The sequence below is a fragment of the Adiantum capillus-veneris genome, chromosome 11 (assembly GCF_014529385.1).
Source record: "Adiantum capillus-veneris isolate H3 chromosome 11, ASM1452938v2, whole genome shotgun sequence".
Lineage (NCBI taxonomy): Eukaryota > Viridiplantae > Streptophyta > Polypodiopsida > Polypodiales > Pteridaceae > Adiantum > Adiantum capillus-veneris.
In genome coordinates, this window is record NC_140941.1 from 23513152 (window position 1) to 23540159 (window position 27008).

Genomic DNA, 27008 nt, shown 5'->3' on the forward strand with positions numbered 1-27008 from the left:
ATATGTAAACATCCTCTTAGTGGGAAGCAGCATAGCGCAAAGTCATCACGTAAATGCCAGAGAATTTTATCCTTAGTCACATGTATGTGGCCTTATTGTCTCTGCACACCATAATCACCCTGTCCAGTAGCTCAATCCTAAATAGAACGGTAATCCAGCCAAAGCCTGTGGAGGAGCCATGCCATTGTGAGAGATTTATTAATGCCTTGTAGAGACTGAACTATATGAGACATATCAATGTAAATGAGTGAGTCAGCTTTGGAATAGAAAACATTTCAGACAATGATTCCGCATATAACCTATTTTGGCTCTATAAAACAGTTTATTGCAGATATGGATTCAGATGCGAGACTTTTAGGAGATTCAACACCTTACAACATTTTTCAATTAGCAGATGAACACAGAATTTCAGAAATTTTGGAGCTCCCTGAGGTGTGTGATGATTGGAACAAACACAATCGCTGTGCGTGCCCCCCCCCCCCCCCCCCCCCCCCCCCCCCCCACCCCCCCACCCCCCGCAGGTCGGATGCAGTTCTCCCAATTTGCTAATTGATTGAGGTTTCTCAGGTGATAGCTGCCAAGAATGTGCTTAAGGTTCCTTCTCACATTCACATTGATCGTTCAACGCACGAAGAGAACGATATCTTCGATGAGAATGATATCTTTGATGCGCTTAAAATTGCATTCAGATTCCAAGTATGTTCACCACTAATTGATGTGAATTATCTTTAGCCCAGAGGGGTCTATGATTGATTTTGAAAAAAGATGGCATGTTGTTATGCAGACTGACAATAAAAGAAACCAGCGGGAGCATTTAATTCTTTTACTAGCAAACACTGAATCTCAATTGTCTGACAAAACAGCAGTTGGAGGGGTTTGTATCTGTCCGCAGAGTCCTATTTTTTTTACAGAACAGCTTCTCCACTGTAGTCTTAAAATAAACGTATTTTCAGTTGTTTATTTGTACACCAGTTTTCAATAACATTCTTATTTTTGTAGAAAGATCTTCACAAAGAAACCATCCAAGAGGTGTGTACTAAGACATTGGATAACTACAAAAGTTGGTGTTTGTATATTGGAAAGGAGTGCATATATGATGGGTGCGTAGCATACAAGTGCTTCTTTGAATAGTTGACATTGACGTAGCAACTGCCATTCAACCACTGACACGCTCCTTTAACCTTCTCGATTCTCAGGGTGAAAGAAGACATCGAAATTTTACCTTTTGTAGCTCTTTATTTGTGCATATGGGGTGAGGCAGCAAATGTTCGATTTCTACCTGAATGTATCTGTTTTCTATTCCATACTGTAAGTATGCAACCACTTTTTTTCTTCTTCTCTTCTCTCTGTGTGTGTGTGTGTGTGTGTGTGCGCTTGGGATTGTAATAGATCTTATAGGCTGGATGTGGGCGCCTTTGAGGATAGCTTTTGGGACAGGGATGTTGTATTCTTTTTAGAGACACATCAGGCCCCTAGACAAGATGATGCCACATGTGATGTGATATACATGGGAGACTGCTTGCCGGATTGACACGAGATTTGAGCAATGGGAGCAGAGGATCTGGGGGAATTGCAGTGTTATTTAGAGAGGAGCTACAACCACTTCTACACATTATACGAAGAGATGGTCATGCTAGATACATCTGGGTGAGGCTGAGGGCCGACACAAGTCGATTTCTATACATTGCCGTATACTACTTTCCCTCTGGTACATCAATCTATACTGGGCCTAGAGGAGAGTCACCTTTCTCTGTCCTAAATGATGACATATGGGATTTTTCCATGGATGGTGACATCATCCTCCTTGGGGACTTCAATGCCCGGACCAGCAATGCTCAGACGGTCTTCTATGACACTTTAGAGGAAATGCTTAGAGAGCTGGATGTAGGAGATTTGGGGCTTGACAGACATTCATAGGACAAAGAGCAGACAGAGTATGGGAGACATCTCACGGCGATGGCGACTATACATGGTCTGGCCATACTTAATGGCCTACGACGTTTTCCTAGAGCGGCCGGTTTCACATGCTTTCCACATAGGCATGGGGCGAGCACAATGGACTATGTCATGGCGCAACCGAGCTTCATCCTTTGCATTCAGGATTCCACAGTAGGACCCAGACCAGTGGGTGTAGCTGTGGATCATGTTCTCTCGACACTTTCTGTCTCCTTTCAATAAGTACAACCTAGGTGTCAAGAGGGAGGAACATACATTTACACCACAGACTGACTATGTTTATACAGAGATCTATAATCCTCTACGCACAGCAGTCAGAGGATTGTATCTACTTGAGTTACATAGACACAGAGATAGTTTACTGAGGAGATCAGGAGAGAGACAATCCCAGAGATAGATTACTGATTTCTTCACACTAGATAATGAACAGATAGGGGAGGAGCCGTCAGTGCAAAGCTCAGCTCATACTCACACCAAGGGTATTCTGATTGACCGAGCATTGGAGCTAGGGAGATCGAGACGCCCACGATTGAGGAGAGGAGCTTCACAGTAACGACAGAGACTACAATAGATGATTTGAGTCATACTATCTCCACATCCAGAGTAGAAATGAGGATGGATTCATCACCCATTATTTCACCCTCTTGTATTGGCCACCCATTATATTAGTGGTCACACATACCCTACACAGTTCAAGCTCGTAGCACTCCTATATTCATTTAGTCTCTCTCTCTCTCTCTCTCTCTCTCTCTCTCTCTTTGGGCTTAGATTCACTATTTTGTAACTGATTGGTCTCATAGGTCATTTTGGCCTTTTGAAGACGTTAATATAACATTTCATTTCATTTCATTTCATTTCTCTCTCTCTCTCTCTCTCTCTCTCTCTCTCTCTCTCTCTCTTTGGGCTTTGGGTACCTAGACATGGTATCGGATTTACCAGTTTGTAACGGATTGGTCTCATAGGTCATTTTGGCCTTTTGAAGATGTTAATATATCATTTCACTTCATTTCATGAAAGGACAAGAGTAATGTGTGTGCTAGTCTCCACCCAACCATGCTATCTTATAGCCTCCCTTTATCGTACACACTGTCCGACCGTGCCGGTGGCCTTGCCCGTAGGACCCGTGTCCTTACATTACCCCCCCCCCCCTTGGAGAATCGTTTTCATCCTCGAAAACGAATGTAGGAAAACGTTTCTTAAGTGCAGAGACATTCTCCCATGTAGAATCTTCTTCAGGTCTATCTAGCCATTTTACCAACACCTGTTGTCTGACATGATGTCTGGTGCAAAGCTCATGAGAATCAAAATCTTTTCGGGTTCATCAGGGATGCTTGCCAGTTCGATAAGGTCAACTAACACACCTGTGTCGATGACATTATCATTTTGTCCTAGCTGTTTTCGTAAACGGATAACATGAAAAACAGGATGAACTCGTGAGTGCTTGAGAAGAGCTAACTTATAGGCCTATACGTTTGAGAATGGTAAACGGTCCACAATAGCATGGTGAAAGTTTATCAACTTTTCCCGTCTTCAGACTTTCTAAATGCTCCGGAACTTTGAGGAAAACCTTGTCTCCTTTGAAAGTAGCAAGACGATGATGCTCATCTGCGTACTTCTTATATCGACCTTGAGCTTTCTTAACATTCTGTCGAGCAACTCGAAGCATATCAAAATGGTCTTGGAGAAAATCCTTCACTTGTTGTATCTTCTCCTTAGCCAACCCCACCGTAACGGGTGATCTAGGTAGAAAACCATATAAAAGCATAAATGGATTAAACCCTGTAGTCACATGCTTTGAACTATTATAAGCAAATTCTAATATAGGCAAGTAGTCTTCCCAATTGGTTTGCTTCTTGCTAACGTACGCTCGTAGCATATCCTCTAGCGCTTGATTAACTCTTTCGGTTTGACCATCTGTTTCTGGATGATCAGCCGTACTAAGATTAAGTGTAGTTTCCAACTTTTGAAACACAGCTCTCCAGAAGTGATTATCGAACTTTCGATCTCTATCACTAATGATACTAGCTGGAAGACCGTAGAGTCTATATATGTGCTCTACAAATAGCCGTGTTAATTCCGGCGTCGTAACCATAGCCTTAGTGGGAATGAATCGACCCATCTTTGTTAGACAGTCTACAATTACCCATATGGCATCATGGCCATGATTTGTAGTAGGTAGTCCTACTACAAAATCCATAGAGATACTCTCCCACTTACCTTGTGGAATCTCTAAAGGATGTAAAAGGCCGCCTACCTTGAGGCGCTCTGCCTTATTAACCTGGCACTGTGGGCAGTTTAGTACGTACTCTTGAACATCATGATCTAGGCGTGGCCAATAAAATTGATGTCGAACTAAGGCATACGTCTTACGAGTACCTGGATGACTAGCACTTGGACTATCGTGACACTCAAATAATATTTGGCGCCTAGTGTTTAGTCCTTTGGCGCACATACTCTACCCTTGTGGAGTAAGTAGCCATCATCAATGGAGAAATTTTTCCATCGCTTAAGCTCTTCCTGAGTAGGGGTGGAGCTCTGTGTGTTGGAGTTTTCATCTGTGCGTGCAAAGACATGTCGATCTTTCTGTGCAGAGACATGTGAGAGTGAGGGATTCCTTCTTAAAAATGCACTCTGTATTTCCGTGAAAGCAAGTGAATTAGTCTGAGGCATCCGACTTAGTGCATCCGCTACAACATTATATCGTCCCTTGCCATATCGTAGCTTACAATCATAATCTTGAAGGATCTCTGCCCATCTAGCTTTACGACCCTTCTCTGTTTGAGTAGCAAACCATTTAATACTCTCATAATAAAAACTACTTCAAATTTGGCACCATATAAATAGTGTCGCCACTGTCGTAAAGCGTAAATTATGGCATAGAGCTCTCTCTCATAGACATAATAATTCTATTGAGCTCTATCCAACTTTTTACTTTCAAAGGCTATAGGCCTTCCCTCTTAGAGAAGTACCGGACCAATTGCTTTATCACTAGCATCAATCTCTACCACAAACGGCTTAAGTGGGTCAATGATTGCTAGGATGGGAGCAGTGGCTCCAGCTACCTTGAGTTGTTCAAAACTGCATTGTTGGGCTTCTTCCCAAGAAAAGGTCTTACCTTTTGCTTTAAGTTGATTCGTCATAGGAACAACGATTTTGGCATAATCACGGATATATTGTCGATAAAATCCAGCCATGCCTAAGAAGATTTGAAGCTCTTCAACAGTGTTGGGATGTGGCCATCGAAGAATGGCAGCGACCTTGTCAGTGTCCATTTTGATGCCAGAATAAGAGATCACAAGATCGAGGTAATGTATCTCTGTTTTAAAGAAATCACACTTGCTTTGCTTAGCATACAGAGCGTGAGCTCATAGCTGTTCAAACACTAATCGTAAGTGTTCTATGTGTTTATCTTCAGTCTTACTGTAAATGAGAACGTCATCGAGGAAAACTGCAACAAATTTTCCAAGATAGGGACGTAAAACACTATCCATGAGTGTCATAAATGTAGTTGGAGCATTGGTTAAACCAAAAGACATAACCAAAAATTTGAGATGTCCGAACCGTGTTCTAAAGGCAGTTTAAGAGATATCGTTTAAAAGGATACGCACCTGGTGGTATCCTGAACGAAGATCTATTTTTGTATAGTATCTTGCCCCATGGAGTTGATCAAACAACTCATCCACTCGAGGCAGAGGATACTTGTTCTTGATGGTTATGACGTTTAATCCACGATAATCTACGCACATGTGCATAGTACCATCTTTCTTTTTTACCAATAGAATTGGTGATGTCCAAGGCGAAGTGCTAGGTCTATGAAACCACGGCGAGGTAGTCAGCCAACTGACTCTCAACCTCCTTGGCCTCATTAGCACTCATACGATAAGGTGGTTTACTCACCGGTTTAGTGTCCGATAGGACATCTATGCCATGCTGCACATCACGTGTAGGGGGAAAACCCGGCGGTAAATCACTTGAGAATACATCACTATACTCCGTGAGTAAGTGAGTCAGCTTTTGCCGTTGAAAAGGAGAAAGTAAACTAGAGTTATGCTTGGATGGAGAATCTTGTAATTTTTGTAATGTTTGTTTTACAACAGTTGCATGTTGCTCAATAGAATTAAAATTGAGAGCACTTTGCTCTTTGAAATTGTTAACACTTTGCTTATCATTAAAGTTCATTGCACTTTGCATACCATTAGAATTCATAGCACTTAGCTCTTCAGAATTCACAAGACTTGGAGACGAGCAGTAACACAAAAAGACTTCATCTATTAAATTTTCTTTCTGTAAAATAGAAAGCTCGGCTATACATATAAGAGGTGCAGATGGTATATTTTTCTCACCTAGCAAAAGCACATGTTTACCATTGGCCATGAAGGATAAGGAGTTGTGTTTATAACTAGTGTGCAATGTGTTTCCTAAACTAGTCTGTGTAAGCTTCAATTTCTTGACTAGCTTATAGTTCAGGAAGTTATGAGTTGCACCATCATCCACCAAAATATGAACACGTTGTCCGTTAATAGTGCCATACATACGAATCAACTCATGGGGGCCAAAGGTGGGCTGTCACATTGAAGCAGGCACACACCACTCCTGCTTTTCTTCCATATGAAGAACCTCTACAACACAATATTTAGGAGATGAATCTAATGTGAGGCGTTGCACCGTGTGCATGGCCTTTTCTTTGCCTTGCAAAAGAGGACAATCGTTCTTGTTATGTTGGTCCGAAAGACATCTGAAACACTAATTGTGTTTCTTTGCTCGCTCAAAATCAGCAGTGCTGAGAGACCCACGTGGAGTATCTCGTGATTGCTTAGGCTTCTTACCCTCTTGTGGACGTGGAGAGGTAGATTGTCTCTTATTCCTCTTGGAACGTGTGGGAGATCTACCTCGCTATTGGCTCTTAGCCACATTGCTCTTAGCAAAAGTATTCTTAGAGTAGGGAACGTTACCCTTCCTCTCTTGGTCATCATCATATCTTTGGGCATGACCGATGGCTTCATCCAAAGTTTTTGGATGTTGGGTCTTGACATGAAGACGATAGTCTTTGTCAAGACCCCTTTTAAAACCCCGTATCTTTTGGAATTCATTGAGACCTTTTAGTTTTAATATGATTTCCCGATACTTGGAAAGGTACTGAGTGAGAGAGAGACCCATGCTAACCAAACCTTATCCTTTTCATTGGAGCCCAAAAACTCTTTGCAGAAAGAAGCTTGAAACCCAGCCCAAGACGGAGGACGAGCATCTATTGGAAATGTCATCCACCACTTATAGGCCTTGCCTTTAAGAGAGAAACTTGTTTCCACATCTATCTTTATATCCGGGGTGTCTCTCAACCTATGAATATCACTTCAATTATCTAAGAACGTATTGACCGCATCTTTATTGCGATCAAGCTCTTCACGGTGAAACTCAAAAATGGTAATATTCTTTTTTTTCCCCATAAAATGATCCTTCTATTAGTTAATGAAGATGCCCATAGGGCTACAACGACCTCTACAAGAGAGGGCTACAACAAACATGACGGGGAGACTCTCCCAATGAAAAAAACAGCATATGTACAATGAGGCTAAATCAAGAGATGGGAGGAGGGAAAAGCCACATAGGTGGACTGTAATGCCATCTGAGCACACCCTGGACCATGGTGAAGAAAGGCCCAAGGCGCCAGAGTCGAAGAAAAGACTCTCTGCGCTCCCTCATGCTGTCGGAGTTGCCCTAGAGTCTCTCAAATTGTCCTCTGAGAGTATGGATCAGCTCTAGCCAAAAATCCCGAACAGTCTCTGCTAACAAGGCGAGCCTCGAAGATGCGGAAGCAGCGGGCCCGCAAGATGAACCAAAGTGTCAGGCTCCCAACACTCCTCTCTCTCAGTGCACCACTCCTGTGGCGTAAGCTCTGTAGTTAGCAGGCTGGAGTGTAGGTCGACTCCCCTGCATTACTATCATCCTGCTGGTGGAGGACAACTCAAACTGAAGTGTTGGGCACGTGAGAGTGGACCAAGCAGCTGCCCCCCACGTGTATTGCCGAGCAGTGAAAAGAGTTGGCATCCGTCGAAGAACACGAAGCCAAACCTGCTGTGCCAAAGGAAAGTTTTAAAGACAGTGTCGCTGACTCTCCAAAAAATGGTCACAAGCTGCACATGCTGCTGAGAGACCACTATGTACCAGCCAACTCCCAACTCCTGTAGCTCGATGTACAACCAGCCACTGGAACAACGTGACTCACCTCGGCCACAACCTCTCCCAAAAAGCTGCCAAGAACTCAGCTGTGAGACCCTCCTCCTGCCATTGAGGTGCTGTAGCAGGACAAGCCTCTCTCTGCGTTGCCAGTGTGTTATGTCCCAGTCGAACAGTGTACTGAAAGAATGGGACACCTGGATGATCTGCTTACGAGAAGGGGTCCCTCCAAAACCACTCTCCATGGTCCCACTGCACTCGTGCCAGTGGACAGCTCTCCCAAGCCCACAGTCTCCAGTGGCCAGTTGCAAGAGCTGTTGGGTTAGGATCAATGACACAAGTCCTACCACAGATGCCCACCACTCGGATCCTCTGAAAACAGCACTCTGCCACCTGTGGGGCCTCTACTGCAACTCGGTGTAAGCGTCCCCCACCCTGTAGCTCGAAGAACAGGGAGGGTACAGTCTCTGAGCAAGCCCGAACTGAGATGAGAACCTCCAGTCTCGTGAAGGCTCCCATCCGTCTTGGCGCTGCTGACTCGAGAGGTGTGAGCCACTCAGCAGGTAGTGCCTCCGAGATGTCCTGACACATGCTTTGCACCCCTCTCATGCTCTGTAGCTGGATGCCGTGAAGCTCCTCTGACAAGCTGAAAACTGGAGCCAATCACCGCAAACAAAGCTCTGGCTTTTTGACACTCTAGTGACTCCAGCTATGCTCTATGGAGTTCAGGTATGGGGACCCTCAGTAGACCACCATGGGAGATCTGGCAACACTGATGGATGGAGATGTATGGAGAGGCCTCTGGTCTCTATGATCGCTCGGATGATTTGGGCTAAGGCCTCAGTGTTGCATGAGATTATCCGAGCCTAGCTAGCTGCCCCCCCCCCTCATGGTGGAGGCATTGACTAGATCAATATCCTTTATACGCGGTTTATGGGATCTCCCCAGGGACATATATATGTTCGGCTGGCCATGGAGTCATCTCGACAACTAGCGCTACAAGGCGGTACAGCATGGTTCCAATCACATGGTTTCAACATGGATAGATTGCCTCCGTTTCAATACTCCCTGGATGCACCCTCCTTATCCCTCACACGGACAGAGATTAACAAACTCATACACCAGGATCTGATGCAGCTAGATACCAAGAGCACATGGATACAACCGACATAGTAGTTGGACACGAAGATGGCCTTCTACAGAGAGCGTCTTCTCCAACTCACGGAGGACGATTTTGTGACTAGGCTTGCATACATGGATACACATTTATCTCATGGGATACGATGCGCTATTGGGCAGATATGCACATCCTCACATCAGCTCCAGATTGAGACTGGCCAATTTCGAGGGGTACTAGCAGGGGCTAGGATATGTCACCTAGCAGCTTAGAGCTAGAGACAGAGCTGCACTACACATGTCATTGCCCGGCGTACTATGAGATACGTGGCCGCTTCCATTACTTGTTCAGAGAAGGTTTCATACCATTTTCTAGAGTCATGAGATACGAGGATCAGAGATGTCTCGGATTGTTCCTGCTAAAGCTGCGCAGACTTAGGGAAAGCTTGCTGAGGACATCAGGGGAGAGACAGTCTCAGAGACGAATCACAGATTTCTTTACACCAGCCAAGGGAGAGTCAGAGGAGCAGTCATCACAGCAGATCTCAGAGCCCACCCACACTAGAGGTACATTGCTTGACCGAGCCGTTGAGCTAGGTAGATCGAGACGCCCGCGACCACGGGGGGTCTCCCACCATCGACGAAGGCTGCAACAGAAGTTACAGATCACTCTAGCTCGACACACAAGACGCCCAACCAGAGTACTGACCATGGAGAAGGTTGATGAGATTCGACAATGATCGTTGAGATCTTCCATTTGAACCCACCAACCCCTCCCCCCCTCCCCTATTTCTCGTCTCAACTCGGAATCAGTTTCCGATTCATTTCCTTAGTGTTTTAGTGTTAGTTCTTTGCAATATCCGCACTCAGACATGATATCAGATTCACCAATTGTAACTTTTTGGTCTCATAGGTCATTTTGGCCTTTCGAAGACGTTATAACATTTCATTTCTCTCTCTCTCTCTCTCTCTCTCTCTCTCTCTCTCAATGCATAGAGGACGTGGGTCAGGAGGTGTGGCATAGAGGGCGTCATTCTTTAGGGGACTTTAAAGCCAGACCGGGCCACTCTCAGACAGCTTTCTACAATACCTCAGAGAAAATGGTGAGAGTTGGATGTCATTGATATGGGATTGGCTAGGTGTTTGCAGGATGAGAGCACACTGCGTATGGGGGATATCTAACTGACATGGGACTGCACATGGACTGGCCATCTTGAATGGCCTCCGGAGATTTCCAGTATCGAGTGGGTTTACTTGTTTTCCTTATAGACATGGGGCTAGCACAATGGATTATGTTTTGGCTCAGCCCAGTTTTATACCCTCTATTCAGGACTTTATAGTTGGGCCCATGCCTATCGGGGTAGCAGTAGATCATACCCTCCTCATGTTCACCCTCTCATTCCAGTTCAGCACAACTCGATTGACATGGACATCTACGCATACCCGATACACTTTTACTTCGAAGACTCATTTTGTCTGCATAGATGGTTTATACAGACACTTATGCACAAAGGATCCGGGGAGACCTCCAGAGGAGCTCACACTTATATTTTGACAGAGAAACTGCAAGATGTAGCAACAGAGGCATACCCACACACTGAGCTTGAGCAGCGACGACGTTCTCAAAACATACCCCAAAATAGCTGGCATGATGAGGAGTGCAGAGAGACAAGAGCCCGACTTCAGAGGGAGGTACCTCTAGGAGTCATGACTCACGCAGTCACCGATTGCTTCTTGGCGCTTGGTGCGATGTAAGAAGAGGGCGTTTCTAGCTCGATTAGAGAAGGATTTATACTAGTTGTTTTTGAGCCAAGAATCAGGCGAGGCATGGCGACTCTTCCATGGGCATTCTCCCCCACCTGTCATCACTTCTACGGAGGTATGGGGTCTGTCACAAGGCGGGTACCACGTGCCAACTAAAAAGGATAGATTGAATAGACTTTAGCACTTCAATAACAATTGAAATGGAAAGAGAGAGAGAGCACACGTGACACGGAGTGGCGGAATTCCACCTCCGAGAGTACCCCAAACCTTGGCACCCCTTTGGGTATTTCTTTACATTGCATCAACACATACAAGCCGGTATTCCACCCTCTGCACCTTCGTTCAAAAGCATGCCAGAGAATGAGCCCATGGCCTCATATTTAAAGGCCCTAGGCCCATCAACAGTTTACATGAAAAGCCTTAAACTCAAAAGCATCTTGTGCAAAAGCATATTGTCCAAAAGCTGCCAGCGCAAATTACGGAAATCCGTACAGTGCCACGTCAACACCAGTCAGCGAAAATCACGGAAGTCCGTACAATCAGCAGTGAGCGTGGAACGCGGGATTCCGTACAGTCTAGCGCAAAATTCGGAGTTCCGTACAGTTTGCCACGTCATGGTCTTCTACTGCTTCTGCTTCTTAGGGTTTAGGCCCCTCGGCCGGTGATCTGCACAGTGGCTTCGTTCTTCAGTGGCTTGACACGTCAGTAGTTTGTGATACACCCCAGTTTTGAAAGAAAGTAATCGTCCGCAATTACTCCATATATGTAAAACAACTCAAGTTAGCTCAAAAAATTTCCGAGGGACATTCCGAGGGACCATTAGTTCCAAAAGCAATTGGTCAAAAACTACCATAAAAAAGTCAGCAGCGCAAAAAGCGGAATTCTGTACAATTGCCACATCATCAGCCAGTCAGCGCAAATTGCGGAAGGCCCTACAGGCTGCCACGGCAACATGTGAGCGCAGTTTTCGGGATTCTGCCACATCAGCATTCTTTGTACAGTTTTTGCGTGTGTGTCCGGACAAAACTGCCACGTCATCCATTTGTGACATTGGAGAGACAATATTCGTGCAATGGTGATGGTAGTCCAATGGTGTATCGCTCGCATTGGTCCTCTAAGGGAACGATCCTAAGAAGGAGACCGGAAGGTACACGTCGAGAAACCTTTGGTTATATTTGTCCATGGTTTCGGTAGCAAGCATTTTCAAGTTGCCCACTGTGCCAAGATCTGGACTTCAAACATAGAAGTCATGTAACTACGTGCAAAAACTGTCTTGAAAGTTTGCCAAGTCCTTGGAGCATGCGGTTGTGTCGCAATTGAACTCCACCATTGCAAAGCATTATCTTTAAATCTTGTTGCTCAAGAAATATTGGATTCTTCTGTATAGTTCCCCAAAGCATAGATGTTGTCGAATTGTTGTAGGAATTGCAATGCTTTCTTTCTTCCAATCTTTCACCCCGGAAAAAGGGAAAAATTTCACTGTCGTGCCACCATCCTTAAAATCTTTGGGTTGGCTAGGCGCGTCCTGGGTACGGATAATATGGGTATACATATGGGCTCCAACCATTGTAGCCTGGCGGTGGTGTTGGTGGGGGAGGTGGGGCCAACGACGGTGGCAAAGGCGGTTGCACTGGATCAGGGTCAGATGGCTGCACCATATTCCTGAAGACTCCCCCGATCGGAACAGACCGTTGGGAAGGTTGCCGGTTGGAAACCCTCGTACTTTCTGGTGCTGGAGAAGGAGGTATCACTTGAGGCATTAGAGGGGATAACATGTAATTGAAAAATTTGCAGCATTGGAAGATTCTGTTGAGAATGCCGCGAAAGAATGTTGTGAAGGTTCTTTATGGCTTATGCCTTGTAAGACAGAGTGGTGAAGACGGGAGCGCGCCCGATGCACAATGAAGTAAGGGTGAGAGTGCCTAATACGTCCGGGGTCGGGGCTTGAAGATACTTTAAGTAAAATTCCAGTAGCTCTGTCTGCTCTATTGTAGGACCGGTATGCTTTCAGAAAAGCACATGCCTGATGCTCTGATACCACTGTCACAAGACGGGCACCACGTGCCAATAGAAAAGAACAGACTGAACAGACTTTAGCACTTCAATAACAACTGAAACTGAAAGAGAGAGAGCACATGTGACATGAAGTGGCGGAATTGCACCCCAGAGAGTATTGGCCCCAAACGTTGGTGCCCCTTTCGGTATTTCTTTATATTGCATCAACACAATACAAGCCGGTACTCCATGCTCTGCACCTTCGATCAGAAGCATGCCAAAGAATGAGCCCATAGCCTCATATTCAAAGGCCCTAGGCCCAAAAGCAGTTTACATGAAAAGCCTTAAGCTCAAAAGCATTTGGTGCAAAATCATATCGTCCAAAAGCTGCCAGTGCAAATTACGGAAATCCGTACAGTGCCACGTCAGTACCAGTCAGTGCAAATCACGAAAAATCGTACAGTCTGCTATGTCAGCAGTGAGCATGAAACGCGGGATTCCGTACAGTCTGCCACGTCAGCAAGCAAGTGCGAAATCCGGAGTTCTGTACAGTTTGCCACGTCATCTTCTTCTACTTCTTTTTCTTGTTAGGGTTTAGGCCCCTTGGCCGGTGGTCTACACAGTGGCTCCGTTCTTCAATGGCTTGACACGTCAGCAGTTTGTGACAGGGCAGTATGCATCACCACTCTACACAATCTCGGGGCAGCCACTTCTTCCGGATCCGCCAACGCCATATCCACATACAAGTGCTTTCTTTACGGTCGAGTTGGTAAAGAAGGCCATTGATAGGATGACTAGGAGAGCATATGATCATGATGGCCTAGTAGCAAAGCATTTTATACATGCCAGAGATCTGCTTGCAGAGCTTCTAGGAGTAATGTTCAACCGTGCCATGTATGAGGGCCTACCTAATACCTGGACCTTGTCTACTATCGTACCTATCTTCAAGGCAGGGGACCCTATGGAGCCTGGGAACTACCGCACTATCATGATTGGACACACATTGGCCCGGTTGTACGCATCCATCCTTGAGCAGCAGTTGAGTAGATGGACAGAGAGAGAGGGTGTATGGGAAGCAGGATAGGCAAGTTTCAGGAGAGGTTTCTCTACTCTTGATCATATTCTGACACTCAGAGCCATTATTGAGGGTGTGAGATCACATGGGAGATGACTCTATTGCTACTTTGTAGATTTCCGCAAAGCCTTCGATACAATGCCTAGATCTAGATTGATGCACAGACTGCAAGAGATGGGGGTACCAACAGAGTTGATTTGGGGGATCAAGGATCTATACAGGTTAGTAGGGGGGCATGTACGCACTCCAGAGGAGATTTCTGATTTGGTTCACTCCACTATTGGGGTGAAAGAGGGTTGCTGACTACATTGAGGTTTCTGACTACATTGAGAGAGATGGTGATAGAGGAGCACAATTGGCAGGACATGGATCCCACTATTGCTATATGTGATGATATTGTGTTGATTTTTGACTCCCCGGAGCGGATGCAACGTCACTTAGATGCTTTGTACACATTTGCTCATGATAGTGGATTGTCTGTTAACCTGGGGAAAACCAAGGTTATGGTGTTTAACAAGACACCACAATGGGTCAAGAGGTCAAGACACCACATACACCTATCTTGGGGTAGTCTTTAGTGGACCGTTGTTTTCATTGAGTAGAGCGGCAGAGACTAGATTGACGAGAGCTTATGCAGCCTTGGGAGGATTGGAGAGGATGTGTTCGGAGGTTCAGTTTCAGGAACCTCGAACAAAGTTTGGCTTTTTGACACTCTAGTGGCTTCAGCTATGCTTTACGGAGTTTAGATATGGGGACCCTCAATGGACCACCATGGCAGGTCTGATAGCACTGATGGATGGAGATGTATGGACTCTGGAGAGGCCTTTAGTCTCTATGATCTCTTGGATGATTCGGGCTAAAGCCTTAGTGCCACATGAGATTATTTGAGCCGAGCTAGCTGGCCCCTCTCTTGTGGTCGAGGCACTTACTAGATTAGTATCCTTCATGCATAGTTTATGGGACCTCCCTAGAGACAGATATGCTCGGCTAGCCCTTGACTCATCCCGATAGCTAGCACTATGAGGGGATACAACATGTTGGTATGGGCAGATGACATCATGGTTTGAGTCACATGGTCTCAGCATGGATAGACTGCCTCCGTTCGAGTACTCCTTGGATGCACCCTCCCTATCTCTCACATGGAAAACGATCATTAGACTTATATGCCAGGATCTGATTTAGCTAGTTATCAGGAGCACATGGATAAGCCGACACAGGAGTTGGGCACCTCCTTCAACTTACGGAGGATGCATATGTGATTAGACTTGCCTATATGGACACTCATTTATCCCATGGGATACGATGTGCTATTGGTCAGATGCACACATCATCGCATTTGTTAGAGGTTGAGACTGACAGATTTAGGAGAGTACTAGCAAAGGCCATGATTTACCAATTGTGTCATATAGAGCCAGAGACAAAGTTACATCACATGTCATTGTCGCGTATACCGCTTTCATTGTCTATTCAGAGAGGGCTTTGGACCACTAGCTAGAGTCATGAAATATCAAGATCAGAGATGCCTCAAGTTGTTTTTGCTAGAGGTGCGCAGACACAGGGAGAGTACAATCTCTTGGCCCTTCTCATTCTTCAAGATGGCTACTCCTACCCTATAATCGCTCACAACGCTGTTCTTGTGGAACCAAGGGATTCCTAGGAGGACGTCACACCCTTCCAAAGGCATGATGTAAAAGGCCTCGTGCCCTAAATACCCCTGACAATGCAAACGAAGTTTTCCAATGACAGGTGTAATGGTAGCATCCCGTCCGGGTGCCGCTAGAATAGCCTCAGCCTGTGTCCCCATTTCCTCGGGCGTATTCCAAGTTGAGCCGCCATATTTGGTGAAATAAAGGTGGCCTTGGCTCTTCCATCAAAGAAGATTAAGGCTTCTTGGTCTCGCACTTTGTCCCATGCTCGGCAAAATTCAGTACTTTCATCCATCTGATCAAAATCGGTCCCCACACAATCTGGTACTAGTCCTGCTTTTGTCTTTCCTTTTCTTCCGCACTCTTCGGCTGCTTTGGAGCTCTCTGGTTTTTCTTCTGGTTGTCCTTTGGATGCCTTATGCAAGCACCGTGTTGACACATGTCCATGTTCTCTACATTCAAAATAGTTCCTCGTTTTGAGATACTCAGATCGTTGTTCTTGTGTCAATCGGGGACATGTATCTTTCTTTTTCTGAACTTCCCTCTTCTTCCGTTACTGTTATTCGAATTTTGTCCGGTCCTTGTAGTCAAAAGTTGATCAATTGGATACGCAAGAACACCCGAATTCATTGCAAACCCTTGCTTAGCACGTCCCGTTAGTTGTTGTATGGACTCGGGCTTCTGCAATAAGCAAAAATTTCGTATATCTTCTGGTAGACCACAACAAAATTGCTCGATTTGTTGCTTAAAGGTGATCTTTCTAAAAGAAGAGGCCGGTGGAAAAAGTATCCCAAAATCTCCGGCAGTAGATGTCCAAAGTATCTTCCTTGGTCATCTGAAGATGATTCCAAGCAATGATCACATCATGCTTGTACTCCTGAGTGAGCCAAGATGAAGTGAAAAGCTGCTTGAATTGCAGCCACTACGACGTCGGTGCTTCCTTTCGTAACAATAGGGTGGATCACCATGTCTGTGCATTTCCCTTCAAATAGGATGCTGCCCTCCTAACCTTGGAGTGCTCTAAATAGCGCCCTCCAGAATAAGCTATGTCGAACTATTGAATAAAAGCGAGGGCCTTGTGGATATCTTGAAAGCGTGAAAAAGTACCAAACTTTAGTGCTTGTCCACCCTCCTTGAAATGTTTGGTCTTCTTGCTCTTGTTCTCGAGGAAGTCATATTGATTGGCTCTGTAGAAGTGCTTCCTCTTAGAGTAAAACATCTGCTCATCGGAGTCCGAACTCTCAGAAGACAATGAGTCCTCAGAATTGTCTAAAGATTTCCGAGATCTTCGGTGGGATCTTCTCTTCTTAGCCGCCTTCTTATTCTCGGTGTGTCTTTGAGTCTTCCTTTGTTTCTTGCCCTTTCTGTCCTCATCACTAGAATCAAAGGAGGAAGAGCTGTCTGGACTGTCAAGAGGATAAAGATGAGGACGAAATGGAAACACCCTTAAAGCATGTCTTCAGTGCATTTGCAAAAGTAGACTTATGACCCAAATATCCAGGGTAATTTGCTGCTCGATTGCATCTCTTCGGATGCTTCTTGGTCCTCAAGAGTCGATTGACTCACCTTTCTACTACTTCGTCAAGTTCATCTTCCGTGTACACCCGTGGGGCAGGTGATTTCTTCAAAGTTGGCTTCAGAGGTGAGTCAATGGCTCTACGCCACCGAGAGGCTTGGTCAAAATTTTTGCATACTAGGGATCTTTTGAATACTGGAGCATCTGCCGAGCACAAGCGTCAACTTGCTGTTGATGCTGCATCTCCATTCATTCATATTCCGTCGGTGGGAATGACCCATATTCTTCTCTCGAGTCGATAGAAGGTGGGCGTCGTCCATTCGAATCTTCCGCATTCTCACCCGTTGTCAGGTGAATTGGTTAGATCCATGCTGGATTTGTTGACTGAATCCATGTGTATCGCGGTAGAAGGGATTGGATTTCCTGTAGAAGGAAAAATCGATTGAGCTCTGATATCACTATAACAGACTTGGACATCCCAAGTCGGGAATTTGGCACGACACACGAGAAAATACTTAAAATCACTTAATAGAGTTTATCACAATTTAGGAGAGAGACGACACAGCCCGACGTAGTACCGTGCCCAGAGGTATTGACCCCAAAGTCTGGCGCCCCTTTTGGTGTTTATTTTTATATTAGTGCTTGAGCAAAGTACAATATCCGAGGGTCCTCTTTGCTCAGTGCTCCCAAGCCAATTTGAGAGAGGAAGAGACCTTGGCAATCAATTTTTAGGCCCATGGACTTTCAAAAGCCGTTACATGAAAAAGTACAGGTTCCAAAAGCATCAGGTCCCCGTGCTCGGGAAGCTTCCGTAATTTGCGAAAATCCGTATGGATGCCACGTCAATTGTCAGCGTGATTCGCAGGGCTGTCCGTACAGCCTGCCAGGTCAGCAATACTTCACGATCCTTTTTTTTTAAAACAGCTTGCGTCCCCAAGGGCCCCATCCGACGGGACCCTAAAAGTTGGAACAACTTATAAACTTTAGATCTCTCCGTTTCCAAACGGGTCTTGTTCGGGTGGACATGCCACGTCATCATTTTGTGACACAGGCATGCGGAGTAATCACTTCAAAAATGTTGTTTGCAACCTTGCTCCTTACATTACCTTGCTCTTTAGGCATTACGAGTAGAGTGGACTGGGCACACCATTGTGCCTATCCATAAATCCGGGGACACTCTCGACCCGACAACTACTAGACCATTAGGGTTGGCCACACATGGGCAAAGCTCTATGGAGCAAGGTTGGAGAGAGAGGTGAGTTTATACATAGAGAGCGAGGGCTTATGAACCACTTGGTAGGAAGGTTTTAGATGCGCCTTCCCTAGCATCAACCACACTCCTTTGTGCTTCTTGATTGATTAGGCAAAGGCGCAGAAGAGGCGACTACATTATTGCTTTATGGATTCTCACCAAAGCCTTTGACTTAGTCCCGCATAAAAGACTCTTCCAATGCCACCAAACATTTAGTGTGCCATTAGAGATGATTTGGCGTATCGACTCTCTCTCTTAGTAGGTCACAAGCAATGGTTCCCACTCTCACTGAATCTATTTGGCTTCTACATCAGCAAGATATCAGATTACATTCTTTGTGAAGTAGGCGCATGCGTGGATCTGGCAGGTACCTTAATTCGTATTATGCTAATGCCGATGTGGTGTATGAGTTGCAAGAGGAACTCATTGGCAAGATATCAGAGTACATTCTTTGTGAAGGAGGTGCATGCGTGGATTTGGCAGGTACCTCTATTCGGATTATGCCAATGCTTATATGGTGTATAAGTTGCAAGAGGAACATGAGTAGAGCAGACAGAGGGAGATAGATGCACGGGATCTTCACTCCCTACCCACACATGGATGCCATGCTACACCCCCGGTTTGGTACCGGATGGAGCTAGCTAGCCCTTTGCTTATCATGGTTGTACTTCCCTATGCATATAGTTCCACATCACTAGAGTTAAAGCTCCATCTCCCTCCCCCTCTTATACATATACACACACCCCTATGTTGGTCTATTTTGTTTTGTAGCAACTTCATTTTCAGAACTTGCTGGATAACCAGAGGACACACACATGTATATTTTTTTGTCTTATAGGTCAAATTCGGCCCCTAGAAAAGCTTTCTTTCTTTCTTTCTTCTTATGATAAGGAAAAGAAGTCAAGCAATAGGGGATTGAGAATAGTGAACTTCAAGTTGTTGCTTTACTTCAGTCAGAAATTTCCACAACGCTTTCTCATTGAAGCTTCTTTATGTTGTGCAGTTTGCAAAAAAACTGAAGGGCATGCTTGAAAAAAACTTGATAAGTGACAGCTGTTTCAAAGACGAACAGAAATCATTTTTAGAGGTGGTCATAGAACCTATATATAAAGTTTTGAGGAAGGTAAACAAATTCTCTTGTTTTTTGCAATGTTGATATGGTGGAAGAAAGTTGTCCTTAAAAAGCAAAGCATGTTTATATGGTGAAAAGACATTTGTTTGTCTGTAGAAAGCATGTCACTGGAAAATATTGGTGCTGTCAGATTGTAAATATTGTTTGTGCTCCTGGTTTCTGGGCAAGTCATTGAAAGTTTGATGCTTAACTGGGTTTTGACATTAGTCTTTGTTGGTAACCATCCACTAGCTTTGAAATGTAACTTTTTGACAAACACCTATTCTAGAATTTCTCATACTGGAAACAACTCAGAAAAGAAATTGGGTCTTTCATGAGCGCAACAGATTCTTATGAAGTATCAATAATCGAGTTCATCTTGAGACTGATATAGGGTCGATTAATTGATTATATTGTTAATTCAACAGCTTTACATCAAGATTCAATTATGCAATTGCACATAAAAGCCAACATTTCTGTCCAAGGCTGCATGTGTGTGTGTGGACACACATTTTCATGCACACACACTGTTTTTGGTAAAACTAAATTTCCTTGATTACACTAATATACAAGACATTGCCATCCAAGATGGGTGAAGCCAGGCCAAAAGGCTAGAAACAATCATAGAAAACCTCAAACTGCTGAAGTGCAATGTCTCCAAAATGGAAACTATCACGCAGAGACTGAAGGACCTGAGTACAAAAGTAGTGAATAATTGCAGCCACCATGAAAAGCCTGCTGAATTTGATGCATCATAAACAGCCCAAGGTTCTGGGAATTGCACTCAAGCAGGAAAGTTGTTGTACTCTGGTAATGGTGGATTCAATTGGCCAAAACTTCGGAAGAGTCTTCCAAAATGGTAATGAGGGAAACAATATTACAGCTTTTGTGTAAGCTCACGAACAAAACCTTGAGCATCAGAACAACGGTACAACATGTGAAGTATCGCCTCAACACGTGGGTGGAAATTGCAACATAAAGAAGAAGAAATCCACCAACTTGCCAAAAGGACCCCATAGGGAGTGTACATGTGAGTCAATGCCAAAAAGAAACCTCTGTTTGAGATCCATATAATTAAGTGTCTACTGGCCGTTACATACAAATTCTCATGTGTCTACATAGTGCTGTTTACATCTTAGTCCAGGGTTGTTTTGTCGATGAAATGTAGGCAGCAAAAAGGCCTTTTGAGCAAGCATGGGGAAGTTAATGTTAAGAATATAGGCTTCTGTGCATCTTTGGGATGGGTGGAGATGTAGTCTTCAACCATCATATTCCTTCAGAGGAGGCTTCTGCTGCCAAGGCTTCGTCATTAACCCCAGGCTTTTCTCTTGTTCTAGGTGATGATTCCTCTCCTATGGTTGATGAACCCTCTTCTTCGGTTACTGTCCCTTAGGGTCTAGAGGGGGATGCACAGTCGCATGATGATGCAGTGGATGATGGTTCTCACCATGGTGCAGATGATGAGGAAAAGATACCAGTAGCTCATGATTCTTGGGGCAAATGAGTCAAGTTACCAAAGAGGCTATTGGAGACATTCCAAGATGCTTCTACTTGAGGCTTTCCTTGAGATTGGCATGATGCAGTCACTAGGAGACAATCTCGATGATTGCAGAATGTTGAGACAAAGGGAGTTTTATTATTGGTTAACTATGCCGTGATGTCCTCAATGGAAAAGGATAGAGAACCTCTTATAGTTGATGAGGCCCTTTCACAACCAAACTAGTAGGAGGTCATAGAGGCAGATCTTGATTCCATCTACAGGAATAACACATGGGAGTGGTTTCTGTGGCCACCAAAGCGGAAGGTCATTGGTGTCAAGTGGGGCTACAAGAAGAAGTATAAATCAGATGGGCCTTTGGAATAGCACAATGCATGCCTTGTTGCCAAGGGTTTTTTCTTAGAGATTGGTAGTAGACTATGATGAGACCTTGCATCGACCTCGTAGATGGCATCTATTCAGACAGTTTTTTCTCTAGCAGCCCATCATTGATAGCTTATGTTTCTGATGAATCTTATGTCGGCCTTTCTTAACGGCCACATAGCCCATCATTGATGGCCTATGCTTCTGATGGATGTTAAGTCCGCCTTTCTTAACGGCCACTTAAAGGAGGAGGTGTTGTGGAGCAACCTCCAGGATTCTCAATTCCAAGATCAAGCAAAATAGTCTATAGGCTGCGGAAGGCTCTTTATAGCCTGAAGCTAGATACTTAAGCATGGTACGTGGAATTTGATTCTTTCTTGCTATGATATTGCTTTGATCGCTCTTCTGCAAACTTGGATTAACACGATTGGTGAACCTTATTATCATTTATGTGGACGCTCTTGTGATTATTGGTAACCATGATCTGGATATTGGCTGTACCATGGAGACCTTGGCAAAGAAGTTTGAGATGAAAGATCTCGGCTTGCTTCATTACTTTATCGACTGGAGATATAGCATATAGAGGGGGGCATCTTTCTCTCTCAGCAACACTATGTCCAAAAACTCTTAAGAGGCATTTCGTATGACCGCGTGGAGACCGATATCTTCTCCCTTGGATCCCACCCTGAAGTTGTATGACCCCTCAGATATAGTTGATGCTACAAAGTATCAGAAGCTGGTTGGTTCTCTTATTTGGAGCACGCTCTTTGGATCTTGCACTGTTTGAAATAGTCTCAGTCATTGGGCATCTGATATGTTGCTGGAGGTATGGAATTTAGGGTTTCTTTTAGAGGATGGAGTGATCCGATTGGGGTGGAGATCAAGATGAACGACATTCCACAATAGATCACACATTTTCATATGGTTGCGGAGCAATTTCATGGAGCAGTAAGAAGCAATTGATGACCACAGACAATTAGAGTTGTATAGTCATTGCGAGTTTGTGAGGAACTCGGTGTTTCATGCCTCAAGCAAGCATATAGAAACACAATATCACTTTGTTCGCGGGCAGACCCTAGATGATACTATTCAACTTAATTACTGTTTTGTGTTAGATATTTATGTTGATATCTTCACCAAACCTTTTCCACATTCGACATTATCCCATAGAAACATGGTATGGGGAACGCGAACGGGGAATATGGTCGGGGTTGGACGTCAAAAGTTAGCGAATAGGTTTGATGCCCCGAATGGCAAAAAAATCAATTTTTTCTCATTTTTTTGAACTACACGTATGCACCATACAAATAAGAACACTTTGAGCATTGAATTGCACCGAAATAGACAAAAAAACTTGACTCATACTAGCAAAATACGCCATTAAAACATCGATGGCATGGTGAAGAATACAAGTAGATAAGTACATGCCTCTAGGGCTCAAATGGTAGGTGATAAAGAGGCAAAAGAAGGTAAAGTCTAACTAGGGAGGGGGTAGGCCCAAAATGGCTCATCAAATCCCTAAAGTGCTTGCTTCATGAGAAGGGGGAATATGGATCTCCACATCTTGAAACAATACTCAGTTCAGGAGGTGCCTCTGTCTCTGCCTCGTCCTTTGAATGCTCATTGGCCGAATTGACCTCGATGTGTGTCATCTCCCAGTGAGTGAAGGGATCTGCCTTCTTTGTCTGTCCCTTGGAAAGCATGCACAAGTTAGTGCTCACAAACACTAAATCATTGGCCCTTTGGACCCCAAGCCGGTTCCTCTTTCTAGAGGCAATGTGGTTGTACACTCCAAAGTTTCTCCAAGCAACTAGAGCTGATGGCTTGCCAAGAACACGGACGGAAAATTGTTGCAACTAACGCCCATTTGATCCATAATCCTCCCATCATAGCGACACCCTAATCCAACTGTGCATCAGTAGAATCGTATGTGCCGCCCCCCTTCTGCGGATAGAGAGAGAGTTGATCCCTGACCTTGTGCTGATGGTCTTTGTGAGGACAAAGGTAGTTCAAGACAAGGTTGAACCCATTCATGACCTTTGTATCACTCTCTTGCTTTTTACCTTGAAATTCTGGTCGACCACGAAGGATGTTTCATGTAGGGGAGATACATATATATATTTTGTTTCCGAGAAAGAGATCCTTCTATTAGTCAATGAAACTGCCCATAGGGCTACAACCACCTCTTCATGTAGGGGAGATTAGTGGCCATTCCACCTAAAAACACACAAGGACTTGATTTCTTCGCAATCGTCGGCATCCCCATAAGATCGTCAAGCTTCTCTATCATTCAATCCATGGCTTCACAGACTTTGCCTAATGCATGGTTGCATGCCATCAATGACCCGAAGTAGGTGTATAATTGGCTTCATCATACTATCAAGCGTTTTCACATTCTTCTACCATTCGGTATTGTCGGCTTGGGCTTCACACTCTGTGCAATTTTGGATGAAGGCTTTGGCATGTGGATACTCATCAATGAGAAATAGCCCTCCAACACTCCACCACAAGTGGACAAGTGGCCAAGCATGAGTAAGTTGTCGGCAAAGCGGGTTTCTGAATACTTTAAGAGGGGGAGAGAGAGAGCTCCGCTTTGAGAATGCATGCTTCATCTTTTGGTGGTTGAGGACAAAGATGACCAAATGGTTGGTCTCCTCAATATTGGTGCAATCCATGACAATGTCCCTATGTCCTTGAGAAGGTTGTTGAGGCGATGCCGCATGCAAAATGAGAAGGTGAGTTGTGATTACGTGCGCTTGATGATAGCCCTAACTGCCCTATTTGATGCCTCTCCATGCGCAACCATGCCCACCACATTCTCGGGCCCAATGATCTCAATGGTCGTCGCCCATTTGGCATCATGAATGTTGGGAGGAGTTTCCAATGCCGGATGCATCATGAAGTACATCTCCCCCTCCCCTTGAGAACAGGAAACCACTCCATGGATGGAGCTCTTGGGGGTGTTGCTCTATTTGTCGACAATGGAGGAGACTACATTGGTAGCCCATAGTTTCCTTGTCGTCTCTGCGGCTTGCTTGTCACTTTGTTTTTCCCTATTAAGTTAGGTCGTGTGGAGTGTGTTCGATGATTGGGGCTCATAGGAGGCCCATACTCCCCAATTTTTGTAACCATAGCTTTGAAATATGAAGAGCTATTACAAATAGAGAATCCAATTAGTATGCAATCAAAGAGGCCTTGCAGCTGTGCATAGAACTGGAAGTTTTGCACTCACCGAGCTGCGTGGAAGGCAATGTAGTCATGGTAGAAGAGCGAGGCACTGATCTATCCATCTCTTCTTTCAATCTTGGATTCCAATTCTCATTGAGGGTGGATTGGCGACAAGGACGGTTGACAACGGAGACACCCGATGCGGAAGGAGCGTGATGATGTGCTTGACAGCTTGAAGGCTCCCCAACATTGGAGCCACTGTAACAGACTTGGACACTCCAAGTCAAGAATCAATCACCACAGCACCAAATAACCACTTCAAAACAATTCACAGATCCCAATAGATTTGCACTGGCCCGGCGGAGTTCCATTGGCCCCAAAGACTGGCGCCCCTTTCGGTATTTCTTTATGTATTCAATCAATGTCAAAGTACAAAGAGCGGTTAGGGTTTCACTCTCAGACTCTGCGTCCAGATGCTCTGCTGAGTGAGCCCCTCACCGCTTATTTAAAGATTACAAGGGATGCCCAAAAGCAGAGCCCCAAAAACTTCCAGTTCAAAAGCAAAACTTCTCTTCTCTAGAGAGTAAAATAAATCAAGTATTCCCTTCCTCTCTCTATCTCCAAAGCGTAGAGCCAAAAAGCTGAAATTGCGTCGCTCAAAGTGCTTTTTTTTCCAGCTCCGCGTTTTCCGCCGCAATTTCCGGAAATACCGTACTTCTGCCACGTGGCATTTCAGCCGCCTGTGTTAGGGTTTCCAGACAAATTAGGGTTTCAGCCAGCAGTTAGGGTTAGGGTTTCCAGAAATTAGGGTTTCTGCAAATTAGGATTTCCGGCAGAAATTAGGGTTTGCAGGAATTAGGGTTTCTGGCAGAAATTAGGATTTCTTCTGTCGGTAGCCACGTCATCACTCTGTGACATATGCCTCTCTTGAAAGCATTGTAATCGACCGCGTTTACGCCTGCAAAACCGACAGAAGCCATAAACCGTCTTAGCAGAAACTGATTGTTAGTACCTACGTACTAGGAACACACATCTAGCACATGTACCAAATCGAGAGTCACATCACACGACATCACAGGACATCACATGACATCACATGACATTCAACATTCATTCGGATCTTAGACCATGATTTATCGGCAATGTAGCTAGCAATCGCATCTAGATCCAATCGGGACCTTATCGATGTCCGATTGACTAACCGCTATTGCAACCATGTCTATTCGAGATCAATCAGACCAAAATACTGCAGTCATTCCGTCTATTAGTTCTTGCACTTAAAAGAAGTTAAGAACAAATCAGTATCATAATCAGGAATTCCATTTCATTAAAGTCCTACAGCAGAATACTGTCAGCTTTCAGTATCCTTGAAGCTCAAAGAGACATCAGTGACTCTAGTATCTAAATCAAGGCATCTGTTGACAAAGGAGTGGAGTGACTCCCCTTTTGTGCATCCCACTGCACTAGATCTCCGGCCAAGTTGAATTCTGGGTTCCGTTTCGAGTAGACTATGCTAAACCAAAAGCATCGAGGTAAAGTTTCACAATCTGAGGAGTATCTGCTAGGTCCTCCTTCTCCATCCACTTCGCATCCAATGCAGGATAGTTCTTGAACTTAACCAAGAACCGCCTTTGGACTTTACCTTTAGTCTTTGTATCCTTATGTGCCAAAATCTGTTCAGGAACAAGGATCTCCTCGTTTTCTTCCACTTCGGGTTGCTCATCAGGCTCCCCATCATCAAGCACATCACCCTTAAAAGGTTTCAAGAGACTCACATGAAATGCATTGTGAATCCTCCAAGTATCTGGCAGTTTCAATCGGAAGGAGACATCATTTATCTTTTCAGTGATCTGGAAAGGTCCATAGTATCGCATACTAAGCTTTGGAAAAAGCCTCTCCTTTCCCTTTTTCTTTCTTAGGCGTGCCTTCTCAAAACGTAAGAGCACCCAATCATCCTCCTTCAATTTCAAGTCGCGACGATGGCGATCCGCTGCCTTTTTCTGTCGTTCTTGAGACTTCTGCAAAGTCTCGCGAACCTTGGCAAAAGCCGTTTGCAAATCTCGCGTATATTCATCCGCTTCAAAAATCTTATCTTTCGTGCTCAGGAAGGGTGGAACCTTCGCAGCACCTTCAACAATGTCAAATGGCGCCTTCCCCGTCGAAGAGTGTATCGTGTTATTGTAGGCAAATTCCACCAAAGGTAAGTACTTTTCCCATTGAGTCTTCTGATCGGAGATATAAGACTTCAATAAATCTAGAACCACTGAATTTGCAATCTCAGATTGCCCATCAGTCTGCGGGTGGAACGATGACGAGAACTGCAACCGCGTGCCAATGTTCTCCCAAATTGCCTTCCAAAACAAACTCGTAAATC

General features: G+C 44.7%; 1 protein-coding gene across 4 annotated transcripts in view; it reads left to right on the plus strand.

Annotated features, from left to right (window-relative positions):
• The window catches only part of LOC147446999 (callose synthase 10-like), a 315061-nt gene that overhangs the window by 36263 nt on the left and 251790 nt on the right, over positions 1 to 27008 (plus strand). For all 4 annotated transcript variants that reach the window (XR_015189580.1, XM_086522908.1, XM_086522907.1 and 1 more), the window contains 6 exons: positions 322 to 432; positions 568 to 696; positions 785 to 874; positions 1000 to 1100; positions 1197 to 1308; positions 19498 to 19617. Coding sequence is in view for 3 of the 4 variants with exons in the window: in XM_086522908.1 (XP_086379034.1) it covers positions 322 to 432; positions 568 to 696; positions 785 to 874; positions 1000 to 1100; positions 1197 to 1308; positions 19498 to 19617 (663 nt within the window). In the remaining variant the exon portion in view is untranslated. The remainder of the gene's footprint in view (positions 1 to 321; positions 433 to 567; positions 697 to 784; positions 875 to 999; positions 1101 to 1196; positions 1309 to 19497; positions 19618 to 27008) is intronic.